This window comes from Schistocerca piceifrons, chromosome 2 (genome assembly GCF_021461385.2).
Source record: "Schistocerca piceifrons isolate TAMUIC-IGC-003096 chromosome 2, iqSchPice1.1, whole genome shotgun sequence".
Taxonomy (NCBI): domain Eukaryota; kingdom Metazoa; phylum Arthropoda; class Insecta; order Orthoptera; family Acrididae; genus Schistocerca; species Schistocerca piceifrons.
The window spans coordinates 437,799,002-437,820,282 of record NC_060139.1 but is presented as its reverse complement, the minus strand read 5'-3'; the positions used below and the strand labels follow the sequence as shown (position 1 = coordinate 437,820,282).

Sequence of the window (21,281 nt, the reverse complement as noted above, 5' to 3'; positions counted from 1 at the left end):
TGGGTAGCAATATAACTGATGACGGTCAAAGTAGAGAGGTTATAAAATGTAGACTGGCAATGGCAAGGAAAGCGTTTCTGAAGAAGAGAAATTTGTTAACATCGAGTGTAGATTTAACTGTCAGGAAGTCGTTTCTGAAAGTATTTGTGTGGAGTGTAGCCATGTATGGAAGTGAAACGTGGATGATAAATAGTTTAGACAAGAAGAGAATAGAAGGTTTCGAAATGTCGTGCTATAGAAGAATGCTGAAGATTAGATGGGTAGATCACATTACTAATGAGGAGGTATTGAATAGAATTGGGGAGAAGAGAAATTTGTGGCACAACTTGACTAGAAGAAGGGATCGGTTGGTAGGACATGTTCTGAGGCATCAGGAGATCATCAATTTAGTATTGGAGAGAAGTACGGAGGGTAAAAATCAGAGGGAGACCAAGAGATGAATACAATAAGCTGATTGAGAAGGATGTACGTTGCAGTAGGTACTGGGAGATGAAGAAGCTTGCACAGGATAGAGTAGCATGGAGAGCTGCATCAAACCAGTCTCTGGACTGAAGACCACAACAACTCTGACTAATGAAAAACTAAATCTTTATAACTTGTTAACTACCTTAAAACAACAAACCAATGAAAGAAACTAGTACACCCTTATAAAACTTCCTTAATTAATAAAAAGAGAAATGTTTATAGCAAGTCAAAAGTTCCTCTCTCATTCCACATGCTTCTCGCACCTTAAATCTTCTTTTAAATCTACCAAATATGTTTACTTAATTTTTTTTTTACACTGTTCTTCCACCTAGTTCTGCTGCATCACTAAGTTACTCTAGAGTAACTTCAAGGCTATGAAATTCTTGAAACTTACTTGCATGGATGTACTGATGCCATTGGTGGTCCTGGCATATGTGGATGTGTTTCCATTGTCACTGTCTTCTTAGCATGATCCTGGCTAACATCTTCATACATCTGTTCAACTGTTAAAGGCTTGCGTTTCTGTTTAATGGTAAATACAACATGAAAAATTATATATGACACTTAACCATTGAGTTCTTGTTAATGGTGTGTGTATTTACTTAAGGCTGGTATTCACCTCATCGTATCCAGAAAGCCACAATCTTGGTGTCTGATAGTATTTATCATATGTGATGTGCAAGTCATAAGTTCTTGTGTGAATAATTTCACCAGCAGAAGCTTCCATTTCTTTCGTAGTGTTATTGGAAGCAATTACAGTATTCTGAAATTTAAAGAAGTTAAAATTAGCACCCAAGTAGCAGCTATTGTACATGAAGATGAAATGCTATTGACTTTTCATTTGTCATACATGCTCTCAAACAAATTATTAGTGAAGTAGTAAATAAGGCACCAATAATGCTAAGGAAGAATGTGGCAGTAAAAACAATATGTAGCAAACATTTTCCCCAATGTTGTTAAGATTCTAAGCACCAAGAAATAGTCATTTTGTGGGACTCCCACAGACAAGAAAGTGTAATATTTAACAGTACATTGTATCCCTTTACACATGAGCAGAGAGTTTTTGTGCCAGTTCTTTATTTCCATATTTTACATCAATCACTTGGATGCCTCACATATATATGTGAGCAATCCCAAAAGAAAGTTCTCCCAAATAAGTGCAAGTGCACGCGCAGACACACACACACACACACACACACACACACACACACTTCACTCTGATGCTCAGTCTTGGTTTGGCACCCACTTAGAATGGAGCTCCCATTGAATGCTATCACCAGCTATGAAGTTTGCACAGTTATTAGATTTCTGAATGTAAAAAGTGTTAAACTGATTGAATTTAATTACCAATTGATGGAGGTGAATGAACAGTTGTGCATGGATGTCACAGACATTGCCAGTGGTAAATTTCCAGTGATATGGTCACAAAGAGTTGAGAATATTAGGCATAAAGATTGAAGGATCACTCTGGATGCTCTCTGTACTTTGTTTCCTGAAGCACTATCCACAGGCTTTTAAAGGGAAACTTGTAATGTCAGAATGTGCTTGCAAGGTGGGTACTGCATATTTTGATAGATCACAAACAGCAATAGGTTGATTCTTCCTGTAAATTTCTTCACCCCTATGCAGACGAAAGGGACAAAGCCTGTATGGTTCACTTTAAATCTGAGAGAAAACAACAGTCACATGAGTGGTGGCATCCCTCTTCACTCAAGTTGTGAAAAATTGAACATATTTTGGGACCAGAAGGGAGTGTTGGCCAACTTTCTACCTGCTGCATGAGGGGGGGGGGGGGGGGGGGGAGGAAAAAGAGAAAAACCACCACTGACAGTACAGTGAAACATTAAAAAAAAATAATAAGGCAATTCAGAAACAAGAGTGAAAGCATTCTCCATAACAGCATCCATCCTAACATGGACTGTCAAACCATCAGTCTTCTGCAGTCTTCATCATTGTCACACACCCACCATACAATCCAAAATTGGCACCAAGCAACTGCCACCTGTTCCCCGAGTTGAAGGAATATTCGTCTGTGCAGCGGTTTTGCTCTAGTGACAAGGTGAACGATGAGATTCGATGCTTCCTGAAGGACATGGTAGCAGTTGGTATGACATGGGCATTATAAAACTGCCAGAACATGCATAAAAATTTACTGATGTTACGTAGAAAACTAAAGCATTCTTCAACTTATAAAATGATGCAATGTTCTATTGTAGAAAATAAATAGTTGTTTATATATAAAAAATGTAGGAGACATTACTTTTGGAATTGTCCCTGTACAATGATTTTTTTTTTTTTTTTGATCTTCAGTCGAAGTGCACCACTTCTTTCTAAATTTCAGTATGGACTATCCCAAAATTTTCACTTGGCCTATATCTACACTTCAGCAAAATATGCTATCAGCCACATTGATGACGTTCTCCTGTGGTACAGTTACCTACAGATTCCTCCGTTTATACGAGGGCTTTGTTTTAATAGAGGCAGTGGTCCTATTGAGAGAACCTGTCTCTGGAAAAATCAGAAGAATGCACATTGCAGGTGGCAGAAATTTATATCCAGCAAAAATGAAGAACAAACTGTGTGTTATGATGTGAAAAGATACTATAAGATGGGTTCCTACTCTGCAAATTGTCAGGTTTAATGACATAATATTAGTTGGTTTCCATGGGTTTTTATTTGCTGAACAAGGTTACAAGTGTCCGGCTTTTCTTAGCAGAACACCACCAGCTCGATAATGGTCTCAATTCAGCACGGATGGGATCCACAAGTTTCTTCAGAAATGTCATACCCATCTGGACCCACTCATTGCTGATGCGGTCCCGTAATTCTACCAAGCTGTGGGGATGTTGATTACGGCGTTTCACCCCCTGCTTTAAAGAGTTCCAGATTGAGTGATTTAGCAAGCCCTTGAGGAGCTACAGCATTCCTGAGTATTCCTCACACCAGGTACATATGTTCGCACCCCTGTGAACACGGCTGCTGTCATCCTGGAAGATTTGAATACCCACAGCATACTCAGCTCGATGTAGAAGGAAGGGAAACACTTGCTCATCAAAACTGTTTAAACAAACGTCTTGGCCCATGTTCATGGTAACCAGAATGAATGTTCCCAAGTCATGGTACTAAATACACTTCCAAAAAAAGATAAAACTACCTCCGACCTGAACTACAGCCGCCATACTCTGAAGCTTTAACACCTCACTGGGCCACTGGTGCACTCAAACCTTGCATCATTTTAAAAGGTAGCAAAGTCATGACTCTCGTGACCACCCTAAGCTTCTTTTAATCAGCTAGGGTCCAGTTTTTCTGTTGTTCATCCCATTTCTGTGAGCCACAGCCTGCTGTGAGGTTTTTGACTCCAAATGTCATTTCACATAGTTCCATTACTGGTATTCTCTTGGAAACTGGTTGAGATGGACCTGCATTCACTGACAGCAGCAATTTCTGTACATTTGAAATTAAGTATGTGTGACATTTGTCTCCAGAACCTGTCACGTAAGATCTTTTTACAACCACTGTTCTTATACCGTGTTACATGGTTGTGAGGTTACACCATTCCCTGTCAACACGGACAGTTGATGTTGATATACCAACATACTGTCAACTTTATTCACAATCAGGTCATGGGCATGGGCATGTAAAACATGACAGCACCGTTCTGCCATTTTGTCACATCTCCACATCTGCCCATCATACTCTACTGATTCCACAAAACCAGATGGCACATATCCACTACTTCACTGCCATAACGTACAGCAGCAGAGGAGGGTCACAATGATCTCCATCTGCATCACTCTAAAGCAATCAGTGTGTTCTTCTAAAGGCCGGCCGGTGTGGCCGTGCGGTTTTAGGCGCTTCAGTCTGGAACCGCGTGACCGTTACGGTCGCAGGTTTGAATCCTGCCTCGGGCATGGATGTGTGTGATGTCCTTAGGTTGGTTAGGTTTAAGTAGTTCTAAGTTCTAGGGGACTGATGACCACTGATGTTAAGTCCCATAGTGCTCAGAGCCATTTTGTTCTTCTAAGGGGGTGGGTTGTTCTGGGGTCTAATATTATATCCAGTGAGCTTAATGTCTGAGCAAAATATTGAGAAAATGAGAAATATATAAAAAGTGAAAGTGTCAAAAGGGAATATAGGTGTCTAAAAAATGAGACTGACACAAAGTGCAAACTAGCAAAGCCGAAATGTCTAGACAAGAAATGCAAAGTGTAACAGTGTGCACAACTATTGAAGATATAGATGCATCTGCAGCCTGTATGAAAATAAAACTTTACAGAAACGAGGTGCAACATGTATGAATATTAAGGACTCAGGTGGCAAGCCAGTAATGAGCAAAGAAGGGAATGCTGTAAGGTGGAAAGACTACATATGAGGGTGGTTTGATAAGTCTAAGAAAAAGAAACAAGAAAAAATAGTCTGCTTTGAGGGATATAAACCTAGTCTAGCAATCCTCCAGCTTTTTCATCCCATCAGAGAGGGCTAAGTCTGGTGAATATGGTGGATAAGGAACCAATCCATGCACTGTCACCATTGTTATTGCTGATGTGTGGGATGGTGCATTATCTAGATAAAATAGCACATTTTTGCATGCCAACCTTGGTCTTTTTTCAGCCAACATAAGTTTCAAAAGATAGTTCTGCTGTTTTCCATGTATCTAATGAGGATTATTCCTTGGGAATCCCAAAAAACAGTGGCCATCACTTTTAACAGCTGACAAAATTGTCTTTGCCTTCATTAGTGCACTTTCACCAGCCTTTGTCCACTGTTTTGACTGCCATTTTAACTCTGATGTGTAATGATGGATCCAGGTTTCATTAAGTCACAAACCGGTGTAAAATTTCTTTCGGATGGTGATTAAACATCACCAGACACAAGGTTGAAATGCTGTGCTGGATGCGCTTATGTTCTTTGTAGCAAGGATATTATGCACTCACTCAGTTGAGACGCCTACAGTCTCAGCAATCTCACAAATTTTTATTTGGGGGCCCTGTTTTGCCCTATCACAGATTTTCTCAATGGTTTCCTTTGTGGTGACCTCAATTGGGCAGATGGGAAACACTTCTCCCTTGGTGCTTCTCTGAACACATTTAAAATTCATTCATCAAAAAGTAAAGGGTTTTCAATGACAGTGCACAGTCTATGTGAAATTCATCCAGTTATGTTTTGATTTGTATGGCAGTCCAGTCCTTCACATTAAAATGTTTAGTAACAGCACAAAACTCTGTTTTCTCCATTTTCAATTGCTGTTGACACACTGACCAATTCAGATGGATGTCAGCAATGAACTGTGCACTATACATTGTTGAAATTCTTTATATGATCCTTTGAATAACACCAACAAAGAAGGCACAGTAAAAATGTTCTGTTCTTTCATGGAAATTTACCAGACTTATCAAACAACCCTCATCAGGTCTATATAATGGAGATAAATGTGAAGACATTACTATAGAAAGGCAAAGAGAGAGCACTTGAATATATGATGGGAGATATGATTACTGCAAGATGAAGATCTCAGTCCTTGGAGTAAACAACATTCCCTCAGAATTATTGATATCCTTGGAAAAGTCAGCCAAAACAAAGCTATTCCACTTGTATATAAGATGTATCAGACAACCAAAGTATCCTCAGACTTAAATAAAAATATATAATAATTTCTCTTCTAGAGAAGGCAGATGATTACAGGTATAAATATTACCTAATTACCAGTTTAATAATTCACAGTTATAAAATACTGATGAACACATGTAGCCATACTGATCCTATGACTTGTCTTAAGAGAGAGATTGAAGAGAGGCAAACTTATGTTTGTGACACTTGCAAACTTAATGAAAACTTTTGGAAGCATTTTAAAGCAGACTGCAGTTGTTAAGTGTCCAAAGGACATGAAAGTGAAGCTGGAGTGGAGAAGGGAGTGAGGAGGAGGTCAGAGCCTGTCTTCCATATTATTCAATATGTACACTGATCAAATACTAAAGGAAATCAAGGAGAAATTAAAAAAGAGAATCAAAGTTCGGGGAGAAGAAATAACATGTCTAAGGTTTGTTGCTGCTATCTTAATTCTGTCAGAGATGGCAAAGTGTTTGGAAGAACAGTTGAATGGTATGGACAGTTCTCAAAAAGAAGTTGTAAGATCAATAGTAACAAAAGTAAAATGAAGATAATGTATGGGATGAACGAATTAGATTAGGCAATGGGACACTAAAAATAGTAGATGAGTTCTGCTATTTGGGCGGCAAAATAACTAATGGCCAAAGTAGAGAGGATACAAAATACAGACTAATAATAGCAAAAAAAATATTCATAAAAAAGAGAAATTTGCCAGCATCAAACCTAAATTAAGTGCTTGGCAGTCTCTCCTAAAATTATTTCTATGGAGTGTAGCCTTCCATAGAAGCTTTTGAGATGATGTGCTGCAGAAGAATCTTGAAAATTATATGGGTGGATTGAATAACTTATAAGTAAGTACTAAACTGAATAGAGGGGGAAACACAAATGTATGGCACAACTACACTAAAAGAAGATAGCAGTTGATAGAACACACCCCGAGTCATCAAGGAAGTGTCAATTTGCTATGCGAGAATGAGAGAGAGAGAGAGAGAGAGAGAGAGAGAGAGAGAGAGAGAGAGAGAGAGAGAGAGAGAGAGCGAGAGAGAGAGAGAGAGCATGTGTGTGTGCATGCCTGCACACACATGTAGGTATGTAAAAACTGTAGTGGAAGAACAAAACTCGAATACAGTAAGCAAGTCCAAATGGATGTACACAGTAGCAGCTACGAACAGATGGAGAGGCTCACACAGGACAGATTAGTGTGGAGAGCTGCATGAAACCTGTCTTCGGACTTAAGACCAAGACCAAGACCAAGACCACGACAACAACAACAACAACAACAACAACAACAACAGCACTGAAATGATGTATGGTATTCAGTGGATGAAATTTAAATTGAAAAAGTCTGCACTAGTTCTAGTTAAGTGGGTCTTTTAATATACAATTAGCTGTCAAGGTTATATTGTTTTGTAGTAGCTTTTCTTAAGCCCATACATGAATTCTGTTTATTGGTTGAGGCTTAAAAACGAATTAGGATGCAAAGGGAGGAAGAAAATTTAAGTATAGTGCTTTTGTTTCAGTTTTCTTACAGGGTGGTAATTAAATGATCGGCAGTATTGCATGAATAGAAAAAGTAATGCAGCTAAACCTCCAATACATTATTGTTTATTTTCTCTGTAAATAACACAGGGTTTAAAATCTTTGCCAAGTTTCTGACAAGGTGGTTACTGTTATTTTCTTTCGATTCATGGGTGGAGAGTTAAAAATTGTGAAAAGGATTCACTTGGATAGTATATACAATGGACTGGGTCTTCCTCATGTAATTATTAAATTGGAATACCTGTCTACTGACAAAATAATAATGTTGGACCTGATGAAGACTCAAAGACTCACTCCATTAACAGGAGATCGTAGGAACACTAATGAGCAAAACTGGCAACTCTAAATTCATGGAATATGGTAGCAATTTAATCACATGTATATTTTCTTTTAGAATGCACAGACCGATCTTCCTGCCTAAGAAACAGAAGCAGATTAGTGCAGTACATGATATAGGAGCTGACCTACATAGTCAAAAGCCAAGGCGTGTGATAGATATACAAGACAAGATTGGAAAGTAACATACAATAATTTTAGTACCAAAAGTTTAATAGGTAATAAAGGAAATCACAAAATAAACTTACAACTTTTACCTACTTTTCTACATAGTCACCAACATTCTCAACATATTTCTCCCATTGTAGTACCAGTTTCAAGATGCTCTGTTCGTAAAAGTTCATTTGGTTGGACTACAGCCATCTGTGGACTGCTGATTCACTTCCGAAATCTATTGCAAAGCATTGGCCAGCTACGAATTTCTTCATGACACCAAACAGATGAAAATAAGTGGAAAGTCTGGACTGTTCAGTGGATGCTGGGCAACTCCCACCCAAATTTGTTGATTTTCTCATGAACAGGAGCAGCAACATGTATGTGAGCATTGTTATAAAGAAATTTGACACTGTCAGCATTAATGTTGTGGCATTTGTCACAAAGGGCATGACACAACTTAACCACAGATTCAATGTAAACTGCAACATTCCCAGTGGTGCCATGTTCAGCAAAGTTCACCAATAACACGCCATGCACACCCCAGAACACTGTCACAAGTACTTTTGTACCAGAATGAGCCACTATGATTTTCTTCATACTGGAGAACCAGCATGTTTCCAGACCAAAGAGACCTGCTCGGTTTCAGGTGTGTTCTGGTATGCCCACGACTCACCACCAGCAATGATTCCTTTCAGAAAGTGATGCCATTCTGCGGCATAACACATTAATTTACTGGCCCCTGTTGTTGTCCCACATACACACCACATATGTCTCTTTGAACTTCATTCAGTTTATGCCCTTTGGTCCACAAATATTGAACTACATTTCACTGCTCTTAACAAGCTGATGATAGTAACATGCGTACCATGTTTGTTTCGTAGTTCAGATTTCTCTCACTAGAGGTCCACATGGAGGGGAAAAAACCCAACTCTCTCTGTAGTGCAAACTTCAAACTATATTGTCGTGATATTTCAACATTCCAGCTGCAATCTAGGGAAGAAAAAAATTACTGTACTTTACTTTCCAATCGATCCTCCCTCATATAATATCATGGCCATTTTTATTGAAAATTTAATCTCAATTCAAGATGTCTGTTTAGAATGGATGACAAGTGGCCATATTACGTCACAGGCAAAACAGAGAAAATGTACTGTAGGCATATTTGAAGAAATTTACTTAGCAAATTCTGAGAAATTTAGAAAAGCAGATTTTTCTTTAACTATGCAGTATCCAAGATAACATTTAATATCAATGCAGGACAGAAAAACATACCATTTCGATAACAGAGTAGTTTCCAGTAATTTGATCATGACAAGCTCTGGATGCATTGAATCAATACACAAACTGCCTTTACTTCCCTTACTGTTTACTGGAGCTGTTGCAGGACTTGTGTAGAAAGAAATTTCACTAATCACTAACACACAGCAAAGAAGGCTGGTAACCTGCTAATGAACTTGATAATATTTACTTCCAAGGGAGAAAATCCAAGCACTTGCTGACAGAAACACTTGAAAGTAGCTTCTGGAACTTGTATGTTTGTTCCTCAGCGAGGAAAGACGAATGGGTCAGATAAAATTTAAATAAAAAGGAGAGGTCACAAGATCAGAAGTTGAGAGCAACCCCAACCCTTGGGAGGATATAAAGGAGCATACAAGTTCCAATAGCCAAGTGTAGTTTTTTCTACTTTAGAACGTTTTTTACTTGAAATTTTATCCACTAAAGTACTGGCCAGTCATTGTGTCTTTTGCAATTTTATAGTTTTCTCAAGTGACTTTTACTTATTATTATGTTTAGGAAGATACAGTACACTCAGAATGCAGACACACCACATGCATTGAGCAACAAGCACTTACATCACAATATATTGTTTAAAAATCACTTAGCACATTTTAAAGCTTCTAAAATGATTTAGTAAAATTCTTGTGGGTCGGTGTCGGTGTCATGATGTACAATGAAAACTCAGTTATTGGACATGTCATCACAACAAAAAGTATAAAGAACTTCAAAGTTTTTTTCCTTTCATATTTGTTGTATTTTGTTTCCAAAGCAGAAATGAGTGCATCAATATGTATTTTATGATCTACAATCAATCTATCATCTACAGTGCACGCGCACGTGTGTGCACGCGTACGTGTGTGTGTGATATATATATATATATATATATATATATATATATATAAAAAGAAAGATGATGAAACTTACCAAACAAAAGCGCTGGCAGGTCGATAGACACACAAACAAACACAAACATACACACAAAATTCTAGCTTTCGCAACCAATGGTTGCCTCGTCAGGAAAGAGGGAAGGAGAAGGAAAGACAAAAGGATATGGGTTTTAAGGGAGAGGGTAAGGAGTCATTCCAATCCCGGGAGCGGAAAGACTTACCTTAGGGGGAAAAAAGGACAGGTATACACTCGCACACACACACATATCCATCCACACATACACAGACACAAGCAGACATTTGTAAAGGCCTTTACAAATGTCTGCTTGTGTCTGTGTATGTGTGGATGGATATGTGTGTGTGTGCGAGTGTATACCTGTCCTTTTTTCCCCCTAAGGTAAGTCTTTCCGCTCCCGGGATTGGAATGACTCCTTACCCTCTCCCTTAAAACCCATATCCTTTTGTCTTTCCTTCTCCTTCCCTCTTTCCTGACGAGGCAACCATTGGTTGCGAAAGCTAGAATTTTGTGTGTATGTTTGTGTTTGTTTGTGTGTCTATCGACCTGCCAGCGCTTTTGTTTGGTAAGATTCATATATATATATATATATATATATATATATATATATATATATATATATATATATATATATATATATATATATATAGATGCAATAAATAGTATACTTCCATTTCTAATAAATTTATTATTTACCTGATCCTCCTCATCCAGTAAGCCACTCTCTTCAAATTCCTCCATATCAACTGGTTCTTCGTCGTCATCATCATCATCATCATCATCATCGTCGCCATCACCACCACCACCATCAGCACTACCATTGCTATTGCCACTTGGATTAGAAATGGGTTTTGATGTTTTTCCACTGGCTGTTAGTTCTAAAGCAGCAGACTCTGTCTAAATAAAAATAAAAATTCTCACAAACTGAGCTCATTACACCAACAGTCTTTGTTAAATGAAATAAGTGGAATTTCTGTGTAAAGAACTATGTAACAAAAATCATGGCTTCAGTCATTAAATCACCATCTTTCAGACATGGCTAATGACACAAGATTAACACACTGCCCTTTCCCAGTGTACTTGGGAGTTACTCTTGATAGGACACTGTCATTCAAGCGGCACATTGAGAAGAGCAGGGCAAAAGTCCAATCACGGAATAACTAACTTGGCAAGCTAACAACATCAAAATGGGGAGCTAATCCATAAGCTTTACATACCACCACAATGGCACTCTGTTACTCTGCTGCTGAGTTGGCAAGTCCTGTCTGGGAGCGGTCATGCCACACAAACAAACCGGACACTGTCGTGAACCAGATGTGTAGACATATTAATGGATGTCTTAAGCCAACAAGAGTAGAACACCTACACTCATTATCAGGAATTGCTCCACAAAATGTCCGACGTTGAATAGAGAGCAGAATTAAACAAACAAAACAGGTTCAAGATCAATGTCATCCGCTACATGGGTAGCGAATGGTAGTAAAATGCCTTAAGTCAAGAAGTAGTTTTCTCCACTCAACCGAACCATTCACAGATCCACCACAAACTTCTAGAAAAAGACTGTGGCAGGAACAACAAGAATCTACTCACGATTCTGAGGAAGTGGTGCCACCAGGTGTGGAACTTGAGTGGGAGAGATGGAAAACCCTGAACAGGATGCATTCAGGAATGGGCAGATTTAACAGAATTCTGCACAAGTGGGGTATTAGTGAAAGTGCTTTGTGTCCGTGTAGGAACATACAGACCATGAACCACCTGCTTCGATGTCCGCAAGTAAACCATCCAAGAGTGTGCACGGCCCAAGACCTGATGGCATACAGCGAAACAGTGAGGGCATATGTGGACTTCTGGAAGAATGAGATACGTAGCAGATACTGAATAATATTTTATTATACTGTATATAATGTTCCATGTATTTTAATTAAATTAGCATTGTAATATTGTAAATTTCATAGCGGACAAATTATTCTATAATGTGTGAATTTATTGTAAATTGTTTGTAGTATGCATATGAAATATATATGTGTTGGCAGAAAGCATGGATGCACCTCTAAATATTATCATACCTAGCACACTGACTGCCACGAGACAAATGGACAACATGGCAGAGGTTTGCGCCTGATGCTGTCCGTCCACCTATAGGTACACACTTCACTCGGTTCAGTGCAGTATATCTTTTGATGACATGTAAAAAAAAGTTCAAAACAGTGAATAAGAAATTGTGATAGATTTCCTGGCTGCCAGTGTCAACTCGATCAAGAAACACAAGGTAATGCATAGTACTGAACTGCACACTGTACTGAACGTAGTGGAGCATGTGACCACTGTTGAGCACATGGCAGTCAACATGTTAGCAAACCAATCTCCTAGTCAATGACTGACATGTTCTCTTTTCTTAATTTATGCATAAGAATTTCTTTCCTTCTATTTTCTCATTAATTAACATCTCATAAATGGGGTTCACAGTCATGTAAACTGCAAAACTGTGCTTCAGCACATGTCAAAACCTAAAAAATATCTGGTGTATATACACATCATCGCATCCATTAGTATATAAGGGATTACAGAGTAGCATCATTTTCATCTAGAGTGAACGTGGAAAAAGGAGTCACAGCATGAGAAAGTTGGGTGCAAAGTCCAGCTTTTCATGTAGATCAGAACCTAGAAGCATTGGTATTCTAGTTTCTATGGGTTTATATTTTGACCATCATATTTATTCCTAGTTCGCTGTTGCTACTTGACTTTACATATTGTCATCTGGAGATAGTGAGTGAAGCTGGGGATATTAGAAAATGGAATGGCAAATGGAGATACCTGAACATTTTGACATATTCTTCTGTCTGAGATCAACGGCGAGAAGACGCAGTCGAGGAAGCCAGAAACATTTGCACCATTTTTGAGGAGAATCATTTTGACATTAGTGATCGTCCACATTCAGGGAGACCTTTGGGGTGTAATGAAGATTGTTTAAATGCATTAGTCCACATCAGTGTACTTTTGAGAACTGTGATCATTCCACCATCACGCAGCATTTACATGCCGTGGAGAAGGTACAAAAATCGGGTGTATGGGTACCGCATGCTCCAAGCCAAAATCACAAAAATTGGGTGGGGCGTGGAAAGGGGGGGATTGAGGGTGGCCAACACATGCACTTCTGTCACCAATTGGCTTGTGAGCAACACCGATCATTCCTAATGTGTATTGTTGCTGGTGATGAGAAATGGTGTCTTTATGCTAACAGAAGGAAAAGAAAGGAATGGTTGAGCCTGAAAGAATTCCCCATAGAAAGACCTGTGTGCAGCCACAAAAGGTAATACTATGCACCTGGTGGAACAGTGATGGTGTGGTGTACTATAAATTGCTTCCCTAAGGTATAACCATCACTGCTGACATTTATTGTCAATAACCGAGATGTCTTGCAGTCACAATCCAAGAACAACAACAAGGGAGTCTGCGAAAAGTGATGTTATTCCATGATAATGCCTGCTTCTGTTCTGCTAGACTGTCAAAAAACATTATATAGGTATAGGGTTGGGAGGACATTCCACATCCACCTTATTCACCTGCTCTTGTGCCTTCAAATTTTTACCTTTTCCACACTATTGAACAACCTTCAAGGAACTTCCTTTCCGGACAAAAATGCACTCTGAACATGGCTCGATGAGCTTTTCACCTCAAAACCACATGATTTCTACAGTCGTGGAATCAAAAAGTGACCACGACATTGGCAGACTGTTTAAGAGACTGAAGGAGAATACATTATTGATGGGAAAAAGCTATGTTACGTGTATCTGTTGTGTTTATTAAACTTATGGAAAAATGATACAAACTTATGCACCAACCCAATACTTTAAGGAAACTCATTAAAATGTCCAATAATATGCACACCCTGCCAGAAATCAATGATGTAGGTAATAAAATTAAAACTATATGGGATATTGTGAAACAGGAGACATGACAACTAGTCAGTGCGCAAGACAACAACATTTAAAATAAATGACAATGCTGGAACTTACAATTCACAAATTCAAGTACTTTTAACAATCACTTCACTTCATAAATGTAGCAGCAAGAACAAGATTTAATGGCTCAGTTGACAAAGCAAGAGGGTATTTTAAAAATGTAATTTCACAAAACCTTAAGCAACTAGAAGTTGCACCTACAACCTTCACTGAAATTAACAGAATTACTAAAAAACTCATGTGGTGCTTCTGGAATTTAAAACCGAATTCTGAAAATTGTCATTAGTAATAAAGGTGATGCAGCAAGGGCACAGGGGATTTTTACAGACAAATTAGAATATGCTTGTTATACCTCTTTATAGGAAAGGTGAGAAGAAAGACTTAAATGATTATTGTCCAGTTTCCTTGCTGACATCTTTTCCCAAAATATTTGAAAGAGTAATGCACTCAAGAGTAGTCTCATGTTTAAGTAGAAACAATTTACTTAGCACATCACAGTTTGGATTCCAGAAGGGTTGTTGAACTGAGAATGCTATTTATTTTACTAGAAGCTGCAAATAATAATATGTCACCGGGTAGGATTTAACAATGAGAAGTTGTGCTGAATAATTCAATATTGGAAAGGTAGAAAATTTTAGTGACTAGGGAGAAATCATAAATAAAATCCCACAGGGTTCAATTTTGAGTCCACTCCGATTCTTTATATATGCGAGTGACCTTCCACTTAACATTCATCAAGCAGAACTGGTACTTTTTGCAGATGATATTAGTGTTTTAATAAATCTCATTAGAGATCAAAAGAAGACAATGTTTTCAAAGGATTCTTAAGTGGTTCTCTGAAACTGGACTCTCCCTTAATTTTGAAAAACACACTATATACAGTTCTGTACAACAAACAGTCATACCAATAATTGGTGTAGCACACGAACTGAATCAGTAAACAGGGTAGAATGCTCCATATTTTTGAGTGTAAAAAGAAGCAAGTTACTGAGCTACTCAAATAATGTAGTTAGCCACTCTTGCTCTTTGTGTAATTGCTTGACTTGGGAACACACAAATGAAACTCCTGACATATTTTCATATTTCCACTTAATAATTTCTTGTGGAATAATTTTTGGGTAATTCATCACTTAGAAAGAAAGTATTGATTGCACAAAAGTTAGCAGTAAGAATAACATATGGTATTTGCCCACACTCATCATGTAGCCAACTCCTCAAGGAGTTGGGCATTTTAACTGTACAATCATAATACATATATTCCCTAATGAAATTTGTCATAAATAATCCATAATATAGTGACATCTATACCTACAGCACTACATGAGAAAATTGCCTTTATTACCCATTATTAAAGTGCCGTCAGTGGCTCAGAAATATGTTCAATATGTAACAACAACAATTTCTGATCAGTTACCCAATAATATAAAAGTCTGACAAGCAGCAAAGTAAGTTTTAAATCTAACCTCAAATCATTTCTCCTTGACAATTCATTCTACTCCATGGACTAATTTTTATTTGAAAACTGACAGCCTGTAAAAACAGTAGTTTTAACATGCAGTTGCATGGTTAGGACTAAAAAGTTATATGTTCACTAATGTTAACATTACTCACTTGAACATATGGCCTCCCTCATTTCGTCCCCCATCATTTCGATAGCAGAATAGCCCAAATGATCTATGAAACATGCAAGTAAGTACTGTATGTGGCATATTTAACACTGCTATCATATTTTACATGAATCAATGCTCGTGAACTCTATACATATGACAACTGAGGCAACTGGCAGGAAAACTCATTATGTTGGAAATAATGAATTAGTTCAATATATGCTGTCATACCTACTTGATACGGATGCCAAACAGTGGAGCAATACTCAAGTATTGGTCGTTCCAACATCTTACATGGACTATAAAATGAAAGCTTCCATTCCATCATAAGCTATTCTACTAGGTACATATCTATCCAATGTTAGGTCAGCTATTGTTTTAAGTTTAAGTCACAGTTCCTCTCTTGCTCCTGCCTAAAGCTAAATGTTTCAAATTCTCTTTGAGATGTGACACTACTGACCCACTATCTATTTTATAAACATATAAATCTTTCCACTGCTTTTAACTGCTGTTTGTATTTTGGTCATCATTGCTGCCACAACTGCCTCATGGTACTGATTCCAGTTTCAAGATGCACACCTTCAAAGGAGCCACATTTTGCTCGAATGTTTTGGTGGTTTATCATAAGATTTCAACAGTTGTGGGAAGAATTTCCTTTGGTCATAAACTAAGGCTTTGATATCTACAACGGCCATCATTATCTGTACTGGATGGAAGTCACTTACTTAATCTCCACATGTATACCAGATATAGCCAGGAGAATAATGGAACAGGCTTGCTTGCAACTGGTTCACAGTGTACACCTTACCTATAATATTACAGAATCTAATATTATGGAATTACAAATAAATAAAAATGATAATTAAAATTCTTCTGGGTATTATGCTGCATCATTGCTAAAAACTAACAACAATAATAAACTAAAACCGACGTTTCGGCCGAAATGTCGGTTTTAGTTTATTATTGTTGTTGTTAGTTTTTAGCAATGACATGGCATAATACCCAGAAGGATTTTAATCACTATGACACCGGCCGCAGAAGCCTACGTTCTTAAATAAAAATGACTTAGGAGTACTAGAACGAAAGACCAATGGGAATGTACTAAATGAAGCTCAGTGTGAGATATTCCTAAGCAGCAAAATGAATAATACACTGATATAAAAGTAGCACTTGGACAAGATAGCCACAAAGCTCAGTTCCGTCAGTTTTGTACTTAACAATCTCTCATTTTGTCGATCAGCAGAAGGAATTATTGGCATCCACTGCATAACTTCACACACTTCTGTCTTATGTCATAATTGTCTGGGGCAATGTGGATAATTCAAGCAAGTATTTATTCTGTACAAGTTGTAACTGTTATGTTACATGGCTATAAAATTTTTTCTGAAAAGTTTAGTAATATGGCGCACTATAGCGTAAAGGAGCCAACAATGTACAGTAGCTGTTGCACTGCGAACCGAGGCAGCGAGGGTTGAGCAGCCCCAGGAGCAAGCAAGAAGCCTTTCATTGGAGGAGAGGTAGCAAGGGAGTTTCAAGCAGCACATTTCTAGAGAAATTAATGAGTACTTGTAGTGTTAAATTTATAACTGAAAAAGGGGGGAATGGTAGAGATTAGTCTCACACTGCAAATAAGAAATGTATATTATTTTCTGAACCAAGCCAGGGTTGAACGTATTAAGTATTATCCTTAAGGGGAGATGGAATAGAAATTTTCTTTTTCACATTTTCGGATTTTAATCTCAGCCGTAATTTTTCCCGAGGTCATGCAGCATTACTGTATGGTTGAATGATGATGGCATCCTGGTTAAAAGATTCCTGAGGTAAAATAGTCCCCCATTCACATCTCTGGGCGGGGACTACTCAGGAGGACATCGTTATCAGGAGAAAGAAAACTGGCATTCTACAGATCGGAGCGTGGAATGTCAGATCCCTTAATCGGGCGGGTAGGTTAGAAAATTTAAAAACAGAAATAGAAAAGTTAAAGTTAGATAAAGTGGGAATTAGTGACGTTCGGTGGCAGGAGGAACAACACTTCTGGTCAGGTGAATACAAGGTTATAAATACAAAATCAAATAGGGGTAATGCAGGAGTAGGTTTAATAATGAATAAAAAATAGGAATGCGGGTAAGCTACTACAAACAGCATAGTGAACGTATTATTGTGGCCAAGACAGATACGAAGCCCATGCCTACCATAGTAGTACAAGTTTATATGCTGACTAGCTCTGCAGATGACGAAGAGATTGATGAAATGTATGATGAGATAAAAGAAATTATTCAATTAGTGAAAGGAGACAAAAATTTAATAGGCATGGGTGACTGGAATTCGATAGTAGGAAAAAGAAAAGAAGGAAACATAGTAGGTGAATATGGAATGGGGGTAAGGAATGAAACAGGAAACCACCTGGTAGAATTTTGCACAGAGCATACGTTAATCATAGCTAACACTTGGTTCAAGAATCATGAAAGAAGGTTATATACATGGAAGAGGCCTGGACACACTAGAAGGTTTCAGATATATTATATAATGGTAAGAGAGACTCAGCAACCAGGTTTTAAATTGTAAGACATTTCCAGGGGCAGAGGTGGACTCTGGCCACAATCTATTGGTTATGAACTGTAGATTATAACTGAAGAAACTGCAAAAAGGTGGAAATTTAAGGAGATGGGACCTGGGTAAACTGAAAGAACCAGAGGTTGTAGAGTGTTTCTGGGAGAGCATTAGGGAACAATTGACAAGCATGGGGGAAAGAAATAAGTAGAAGAAGAGTGGGTATCTCTGAGAGATGCAATAGTGAAGGCAACAGAGGATCAAGTAGGTAAAAAGACTGGGCTGGTAGAAATCTTTGGGTAACAGAAGCTATATTGAATTTAATTGATGAAAGGAGAAAATATAAAAATGCAGTAAATGAAGCAAGCAAAAAGGAATACAAACGTCTCAAAAATGAGATCAACAGGAAGTGCAAAATGGGTGAGCAGGGATGGCTAGAGGACAAATGTAATGATGTAGAGGCATATATCACTGGGGGTAAGATAGATACTGCCTACAGTAAAATTAAAGAGACCTTTGGAGAAAAGAGAGCCACTTGTATGAATATCAAGAGCTCAGATGGAAACCCAGTTCTAAGCAAAGGAGGGAAAGCAGAAAGGTGGAAGGAGTATATATATATAGGGTCTATACAAGGGCGATGTACTTGAGGACAATATTATGGAAATGGAAGAGGATGTAGATGGAGATGGAATGGGAGATAAGATACTGCGTGAAGAGTTTGACAGAGCCCTGAAAGACCTAATTTGGAACAAGGCCCCGGGAGTAGACAACATTCCATTAGAACTACTGACAGCCTTGGGAGAGCCAGCTCTGACAAAACTCTACCATCTGGTGAGCTAGATGTATGAGACAGGCGAAATACCCTCAGGGTTCAAGAAGAATATAATAATTCCAATCCCAAAGAAAGCAGGTGTTGACAGATGTGAAAATCACCAAACCGTAAGTTTAATACGTCATGGCTGCAAAATACTAATGCGAATTCTTTACAGACGAATGGAAAAACTGGTAGAAGCCGATCTCAGGGAAAATCAGTTTGGATTCTGAAGAAATGTTGGAACACATGTGGCAATACTGACCCTACGACTTATCTTAGAAGCTAGATTAAGGAAAGGCAAACCTACGTTCCTAGCATTTGTAGACTTGGAGAAAGCTTTCGACAATGTTGACTGGAATACTCTCTTTCAAATTCTGAAGGTGGCAGGGGTAAAATACAGGGAGCGAAAGGCTATTTACAATTTGTACAGAAACCAGATGGCAGTTGTAAGAGTCGAGGGGCATGAAAGGGAAGCAGAGGTTGGGAAGGGAGTGAGACAGGGTTGTAGCCTCTCCCCCATGTTATTCAATCTGTATATTGAGCAAGCAGTAAAGGAAACAAAAGAAAAATTCGGAGTAGGTATTAAAGTCCATGGAGAAGAAATAAAAACTTTGAGGTTCGCCAATGACACTGTAATTCTGTCAGAGACAGCAAAAGACCTGGAAGAACAGCTGAAGGGATTTGACAGTGTCTTGAAAGGAGGATATAATATGAACATTAACAAAAGCAAAACAAGGATCATGGATTGTAGTTGAATTGAATCGGGTGATGCTGAGGGAATTAGATTTGGAAATGAGACACTTAAAGTAGTAAATGAGTCTTTCTATTTGGGGAGCAAAATAACTGACGATGGTCGAAGTAGAGAAGATATAAAATGTAGACTGGCAATGGCAAGGAAAGCATTTCTGAAGAAGAGAGGTTTGTTAACATCGAGTATAGATTTAAGTGTCAGGAAGTCGTTTCTGGAAGTATTTGTATGGAATGTAGCCATGTATGGAAGTGAAATGTGAATGATAAATAGTTTAGACAAGACGAGAATAGAAGCTTTTGAAATGTGGTGCTACAGAAGTAAAAATCGTAAAGGGAGACAAAGAGATGAATATATTAAGCAGATTCATAAGGATGTAGGTTGCAGTAGGTACTGGGAGATGAAGAAGCTTGCACAGGATAGAGTAGCATGGAGAGATGCATCAAACCAGTCTCTGGACTGAAGACCACAACAACAACAACATCTCATTATAAAATTCGCAATTTTCTGAATAAAATGATATATATCACTTACAAACTGACATGGGAAATCAATTACTATCACATGGGAAGTATTTTATTTTATTTTTTAAAAATATAATCTTCACCGGTTGAAAATGTTAAAATTTTTTACATGCATTACTTCAAGGTCTAATAAAATCGATAATTTTTTACATATAAGGCTGTGCATTGCTGTGTTATAAGAGTCATATCCAGAAGAGGATGGGCACCAGGTTGAGGGAGTTGAAACAAAGTTTGAGAGACAAGAAACTTTCTGATGGTAAAGTCATAAGAGGCAGACTGACAGACAACATGACTGATGAACTACAGCAGTATTATGGGATGGCCTTTAGAAATAATACTGAGAATTTGTTGAAAATGAAGCAGGCAGTATGGGCCACCTTCTTCCACAGACTGTCAACTGATGAAAACCCAGTACTCCACCTTTGCCCTCCTGGACCTGATTCATGGTGCAATTACCACAATACCCAGCACTCAAACAGTTCATACAGCCATAAACATTCCATCCCAGCAGCAGTCATGGATATCATAAAACCTATTTACAGAGACCTGGGAAATCCTGAATTACTGAAGAAGTGTCTGCACAGTCAGACTCAAAATCCCAATGAATCGTTCAATAATCTTGTATGGTCCAACTTATCAAAAAATGTTTTTGTTGGAATGAAGACACTAAAGTGGGGGGGGGGGGGGGGTCAGTGATGCTGTTATTGCTTTTAATGATGGCAACATTGGTACGGTGAAAGTGCTACAGCATATGGGAATTAATCCTGTAATCCTGGAGCAAACTGCATCAGA

At 38.2% G+C, this 21,281-nt stretch overlaps 1 protein-coding gene across 1 annotated transcript in view; it reads right to left on the bottom strand.

Moving 5' to 3' along the window:
* LOC124774502 (ubiquitin-like-conjugating enzyme ATG3) overlaps window positions 1–21,281 on the bottom strand; it is an 86,516-nt gene that overhangs the window by 19,051 nt on the left and 46,184 nt on the right. Inside the window, exons 4-6 of the mRNA XM_047249485.1 lie at window positions 10,981–11,181; window positions 1,085–1,228; window positions 860–987 (exon numbers count right to left, since the gene is read on the bottom strand). Of these exons, the coding sequence (XP_047105441.1) occupies window positions 860–987; window positions 1,085–1,228; window positions 10,981–11,181 (473 nt within the window). The remainder of the gene's footprint in view (window positions 1–859; window positions 988–1,084; window positions 1,229–10,980; window positions 11,182–21,281) is intronic.